This window comes from Arachis hypogaea, chromosome 17 (genome assembly GCF_003086295.3).
Source record: "Arachis hypogaea cultivar Tifrunner chromosome 17, arahy.Tifrunner.gnm2.J5K5, whole genome shotgun sequence".
NCBI lineage: Eukaryota > Viridiplantae > Streptophyta > Magnoliopsida > Fabales > Fabaceae > Arachis > Arachis hypogaea.
The window spans coordinates 80864421-80871171 of NC_092052.1; the positions used below are offsets into that span (position 1 = coordinate 80864421).

At 34.6% G+C, this 6751-nt stretch overlaps 1 protein-coding gene across 6 annotated transcripts; it reads left to right on the top strand.

Moving 5' to 3' along the window:
* Nucleotides 1-1561: 1561 nt before the first annotated feature.
* LOC112766524 (uncharacterized) lies at nucleotides 1562-6126 on the top strand. Of its 6 annotated transcripts, none has more exons than XM_072222953.1 (6): nucleotides 1562-2096; nucleotides 3316-3433; nucleotides 4079-4143; nucleotides 4222-4330; nucleotides 4829-4891; nucleotides 5674-6126. In XM_072222953.1, the coding sequence occupies exons 1-2, from the start codon at nucleotides 1596-1598 to the stop codon at nucleotides 3361-3363; spliced, it is 549 nt and encodes a 182-aa protein (XP_072079054.1). In that variant the 5' UTR covers nucleotides 1562-1595; the 3' UTR covers nucleotides 3364-3433; nucleotides 4079-4143; nucleotides 4222-4330; nucleotides 4829-4891; nucleotides 5674-6126. The 6 variants fall into 6 exon arrangements, 4 of the variants coding, with proteins under 4 accessions (XP_072079054.1, XP_072079053.1, XP_072079052.1 ...); XM_072222952.1 differs by having other exon boundaries at nucleotides 4090-4143; nucleotides 5651-6126; XM_072222951.1 differs by having other exon boundaries at nucleotides 4090-4143.
* The last annotated feature ends 625 nt before the right edge of the window (nucleotides 6127-6751 follow it).

Here is a 6751-nt window from a genome sequence, read left to right on the forward strand (position 1 = left end):
GAGATCTAAGAGATACTCATTCAATCTAATGTAGAACGGAAGTGGTTGTCAGGCACGCGTTCATAGGGAATGATGATGATTGTCACGTTCATCACATTCAGGTTGAAGTGCGAATGAATATCTTAGAAGCAAAATAAGATGAATTGAATAGAAAACAGTAGTACTTTGCATTAATCTCTTGAGGAACAGCAGAGCTCCACACCTTAATCTATGGAGTGCAGAAACTCTACCGTTGAAAATACATAAGTAATGAAGGTCCAGGCATGGCCGAATGGCCAGCCCCCAAACGTTCTCAATAGATCAAAAGATAATCCAAAGATGAAAATACAATGATAGAAAGTTCTATTTATAATAAACTAGCTACTAGGGTTTACAAAAGTAAGTAATTGATGCATAAATCCACTTCCGGGGCCCACTTGGTGTGTGCTTGGGCTGAGCTTGAATGTTACACGTGCAGAGGCTCTTTATGGAGTTGAACGCTAACTTTTGTGCCAGTTTGGGCGTTGAACTCCACTTTGCAACTTGTTTCTCGCGCTGAACGCCAGAATTGGGCAGAGAGCTGGCGTTGAACGCCAGTTTGCGTCATCTAAAATTGGGCAAAGTATGGACTATTATATATTGCTGGAAAGCCCTGGATGTCTACTTTCCAACGCAATTGGAAGCGCGCCATTTTGAGTTCTGTAGCTCCAGAAAATCCATTTTGAGTGCAGGGAGGTCAGAATTCAACAGCATCAGCAGTCCTTCTTCAACCTCTGAATCTGATTTTTGCTCAAGTCCCTCAATTTCAGCCAGAAAATACCTGAAATCATAGAAAAACACACAAACTCATAGTAAAGTCCAGAAATGTGAATTTAGCATAAAAACTAATGAAAACATCCCTAAAAGTAACTAGATTCTACTAAAAACATACTAAAAACAATGCCAAAAAGCGTATAAATTATTCGCTCATCAAGCCTCTACTTCAGCAGGCAGACCCTCCGACACTCATACAGACTGCAGAGCCTCAGATCACCACAGAGACATCTACTGCACATCCGTCCAGAGATGACACTTCTTTACACCCAGCTTGGTTGAGCATCGAGGACGATACTATTATTTAAGTGTGGGGAGGTCGCCATCTCTAGCGAACTTTATTTTGGTGAACCACTTTCAGACTCTCTTTTATCCTATTTTGTTTGTTTTGTTTATTTTCTGTATTTTTATTTTTATTTTATCTTATCTTATGTATCATTCAGTACCTGCACATTTTTCTTTTACTGTATTTCTGCATTTTGCACTTTGGTTTATACACTACAAGAAAAATACCCATTCGGCCACACTTTTTTTAAGCTACATTTGAAAAGCGTAGCCTATTCTATGAATAGGCTACGCTTTTCTCAGTGTTGCCTTTTTCTTAGAGAAAAGGAAACACAATTCTGGCATCATTTAAAAAGTGTAGCCTTAGGTATTATAGAAATCACTTATAAAGCGTAGCCATATGTTGATATTTATGGGTACATTTTTTGTACCAAAGAGAGCGTTTTTTGAGGGTAGCCTATTTACTAAGTTTTGGGTGCGCTTCAAAAGTGATGCCTAAGATACTCACCTATACTTAAATGAATTTTGTTTTCTTTGTAGAAACCCTCGTTCTTCTCCTCCAAAAACACGCGCCTTGCTCAGCTCCTTCTCTGCTTCACGCCGTTTTCACGCCACCACCACTCGCCGTCGCCCTTCTCCTTCGTCTTCACATTTGCTCACCCCCATTCACCGTCGCCCTTCTCCTTCGTCTTCTCACCTTCGCTCACCACTCACCGCGCCGCTCCTCATCTTCTTCACCTTCGCTCACCACTCACCATCGCCGCTCCTCATCTTCGTCGCTCACCACTCACCGAGACATTGAAGAAGTTCTCTCCCTCTCAAAGAAAAACCCTAGCCGCTGTTCTCTTTTTCAAGCTGTGTCGCCGCCGTCGAATCTGGTCCAGCCGCCGTCCCCGCTCCTACTGCTCCAGCGCCGTCGCAACTTCTCTTTATCATTGCGTTGCGTCGCCTCTGTTCCACTGCTGTTGTTTGTTCCAGTTCCGTCGCCTGTGCTCCACTGCTCCCTCTCCCTCATCTTGGTTTGAGTTCTGTCCTGCATCTGAGTACGAATTCCGTCTGTTATTGTTTTTTTCATGTTTTTATTATGTTATTGTGATTTAATTGTTGGTGTTGTTGCTGTGTAACTTTTTTTTGTTCCTGTTGGTGTTGTGAATCTGAATAACAGAGAATGATGACATATTGATTCTAAATCTGAATAGTATTGATTAAGAGAAAAGCAATAATTAGAGGACATGTACTGAAATTTATATGTTAAATCTGAATAGTATTAAATCTTTCTTCCTTTGTTAGAATTTGCTTTTTGATTTTACATTTTGCTTTATGATTTTGTATATTGCTTCATCAGGGTTTATTGATTTTGCTATATTTTGCTGATTGAATCCATGTAATTGCCATAGTTTTTTTTCCCCTGGCTAGTTCAGGGCTTAAGATTTTGCACTCTAAATTTAGCTAGTTTAGTCCTTGAAATAAATTCAAATTCTGTCAAAATATTCTAATTATTATTTGCACGCAGTTTAATTACAGTTGTCTTGAGATTTAATTTTGATTCTTGTCCTCAATCATTCCCTGTGTGTTCTTTTAGGACTTATGGTTTATTACATTGCTACAAAGAATTCATTGATGATGCATAGAAAAAAGGTTCATTACAAATCTGAGCGTTGATTTTGTGTAACGAGTATTTTAAATTAATATTTGATAATAAATCTCTCCACATAAGCACACTTAATCACATTATTAACCTAATTGAGTTATCTGTAGTGATATATAATTGGCAAAGGTTGTAGCACTTTTTGGAGAAAATTAATTAAGTTTTATGTTGATTTTTTTATTTTATTTTATGTCCTGACTGCATTATAACTTGTGAATCCCATTTCCTTTTTTATATTCAATGTTTTGACAAATTGCCATGGTTTATAATCTATTGATACTTGCCTTTTTCATGCTTAATCAATCTGATTTAGAGATATTTTAGAGCTGACTAAGGCTTTTAACATGAAAGAGACAAAGGAATTAGCTGAAGTTGTTGGTTTTTTGTTGAAAAGTGGTAGTTAATTACTACACTCAAAACATGCATTAATTTTATTTATTTTTCCTAATTATAAAGAGTCACCAAAACATGTATGAATAAATAATATGTATTAATCATAAAGAGTCATCAAAACATGTTTTATAAATCATATTTTTGCCTAATTATTCTTTATGGTTTTATCCTAAGCTTAATTTAATTGGTTTTATCAGGTTGCATCCAAAAAAAGTTCAGGAAAAGTTCCTTCAAGAGAGGATTAAGGTTGGTGGCAAAGCCGGTGCTCTTGGTGATTCTGTCAGGCTCCTGTGAGAAGAACAAGAGAGGATTAAGGTTGGTGGCAAAGCTTAATTTTTTTCCCCTTAATTTTTCCTTTTCTAGTTCTTACATGTATTTGAAGACTTCCATGCTACTTCCTTACTTTGCTTTCTTCTTTCTGTTTTTGTATTTTTCCCACTATTTTCCCCTTTTTTTCACACCGCCTTTTCATTTGTGTGGTTTGGGATCTCATGGAGCTCCAGACTTAGCTTGCCCAACTAATTTTTGTTGTGCCTGCTTCTTGGCATGTTGAGGATTTTGCGAGTTTTCTTTTTTATTTGAATTTTGAAACTGTTGTTATGAATTGTATGAGTAATTGTGTATAATCCTTTTCATAAAGAAAAAGGAAGGGTTATGCCTACTACAGTGAGTATCAGAAATTAGATCTGTGTTTTAAGTATGAACTGAAAGCTTTCAATTTGGTGTTAGTAACATCCCTTATCTCTTTATATGGTTTAGTGATTTTAGTAACTCATAATTTTCATTTTCCATTTTCCATTTCTCCTTCTTCTTCTTAATTCTCTTGTATAACCAACCCAAACCTTGATGATCTTGGTTGCTATAGTCTCATAGGTGATGTTGGAATAGTTTTATTTTTCTATGATAATTTACTGAGAGTTAAAATCTGTCCAATTTCTGGAGATAATAAATTTATTTAAGGGTTAATGCAGATAATTAACTGAAGTGCTGAAGCCAATTTATATCCTGGTGCAATAATTTCGACAGTTAAGTGCTGAAGCTTAGGTAGATATATTCTAATATTTTCTTTGCTGCTCACTAATGACATTATTTTATGTTATCAGCTTCAAATTACAGAGACAATTGGATACTTACTTTCTCCTTGCTCACATGTGCTCTGTCAAGCTTAAAGAATGGACGCTTGTCCTGCTTACTCTGTTAAGAAGTTCTAAGGTACGCTTGGATTCATTGACATGATTGCAACAGCAACGGTGTTAAAATAAATGGTAAAAATGTAATAGATGATGAAAAATAGATTCCTTAATCATTTTGTTATATATATAATATGAGGTGACAAAAGCAATAACACTGACATGATATAATTATGTTAACTATGTCGAACTGGTACAAGGCTAGCCAAATGGCATTGCTATTAGACTCCTAACAGGAGAATAGTTCCAATGTCTCAGCAATTAGTGCCGTCATTTTCCTCATATCTTTGGTTCTACATTATTGTTAAATGATTTTTATAACATGCTTGGAATTAAACATGCAAATCAGAGAGGACTTTTTTAAGCACACACAGCAATAAGCCAGTAATCATTGCCTTTCTCTGCTGTCATTGCAGTTTTCCTTTTGTAAAGGGAGTCATTTAGACATGTATTTGGCATCTTTTTAATTCCATTCTAGCAAAGATTCACTTTGTTGCATTCTTCTGATGAGATTTTACAGGTGTTTTTTGACTTATTCAGACATGATGTTTGGCTGTGAAAAGCATGCAGCACCACACTGCAGGTATATATAATCTAGATTACTGTTGAAACTATAGCATGTCAGTTTGTACACTAAATTATAACTAATATAGCATATATGATATAACTATGATTCATGCCTATTATGTGTGCACTGCAGTTACACCCTACATTTGGGAACTGCTTGTTGGATAGTTAATTTATCTTTTCATAAACATTGTAGTGGCTTTGTTATATTTGATATTTTTTGTATCCTTTTTCTTGGAAGGCATATTCAATTCTGAACAACTGAAACCATTATTTTGAGTGAAAAAAGGTTAATTATATAACAGTTTAAGTAAACAACAGTAGTAGAAAGTAGAAACAAAAGCACATATGGGGCACCATTATTTATCTGTGGAAGATAAGCAGCAAAAATAAAAATGCATTCATGAATTATGTTTGTCATTATGGTAATTTCTTCTACTCTACGCTCTACTTTTCTGTAAAACAAATACAATTTTTTAAAAAAAATGAAAAAAGAAAAGGAAAAACCTAAAGAGTGTCTTAATTTTTTATTGTCTTGTATGATAATATGCTCAAACGCCTAAGGCTATTTTTATCTTTTTTTTTTTAATTATTTTCCTCATATTTGATTTCTCATTTGAAGAGTGCCACATATTTTTGCGGTTCATAAATCTTTTGCCATTTTATAAAAAGGTTCACTTTCTTGACTTGTACATTCTGCTTTAGTTCTTTTTCCAATATTACAGATTCTCTTTTACTTGTTCTCTCACAATGTGCATTCTCATGAACAAAACAGTTCCTTGTATCTGTCCATTGTAGACTCATTCAAGATTTATTGGAAGAGAAAAACTTTGCAATGATAGAAGATATATGAAGGTGAATGCAGACTTCATCTTTGCTCGATATACATCATGTTTTCATGCTGACAAAGTTATATGTTCGAGTGGTTTCTTTCACGTGGATCTACTTGAAAGATCTGATGGGTTTTATTCAAACATATGGACCATGGTTAACCATGGTTTTCATCACAAGTCATTTTCCTGGTGCTAATCTCATGAATATGCCATAGTTTGTGTGGTCAGACAAGTGCATATATTTTTTAGTTGTGGATAATTTTCTTCATTTTTCCATCCAAATTTTGTAACTTTTTTTTTCTTTCTGATTTTGTAAAATATGAACAGACCCATTTGTATATAATATATTGGTTATGCCCCTGGTACATCAGCATTCATAGTGAAATTTATTGCTTATGCAAAACCTTTTTTTTATCATTATTGTAAATATATTTTGGTTAGAGATAATTTTTATTATTTAAAGAAATTATTTAGTATAATTATGTATTTATTTTTATTTTATAATATTTAACTCATTTAAATAAAAATGCAGAATTATTATACATGTAATCATATTACTAATTATTATGTTGTATTAATAATTATTAGAAAATTATATATATACAGAAAAAAAAAATAAGGGACCTAAGGCTACGCTTATATACAGTAGCTATAGTATATATATAAAAAAAAGAGGGACCTAAGGCTACGCTTATAAAAAGTAGCTATGGTATACAATGTGGCTACGCTTTACAGGTGATGCAGTAGCGTTGAAAAGCGTAGCCTATTCTGGAAAAATGAAAGCTGAAAAGCGTAGCCTTTGGTCCTGGACAGCATCACTTGAAAAGCGTACCCTATTCCCAAACGCCAAAAGCGTAGCCCTTGGTGCAGAAAAGCGTAGCCTTTGAGAATAAGCAATGGCCGAATAGGAATCACTCCTAAAAGCGTAGCTGTAGCCCAAAAAGCGTAGCCATAGCCTAAGGCATCATTTTTTTTCACTTTTGGCTACACTTTTCAAGTGTACCTGAATGGGTGTTTTTCTTGTAGTGATATATATACATCTT

Excerpts from the sequence above, each read along its gene's own strand:
- LOC112766524 (XM_072222953.1), top strand. The coding sequence starts at position 1,596 with ATGAATTTTGTTTTCTTTGTAGAAACCCTCGTTCTTCTCCTCCAAAAA. Across the intron at positions 2,097-3,315 it reads GCTCCCTCTCCCTCATCTTG|GTTGCATCCAAAAAAAGTTC; the intron begins GTTTGAGTTCTG and ends TGGTTTTATCAG.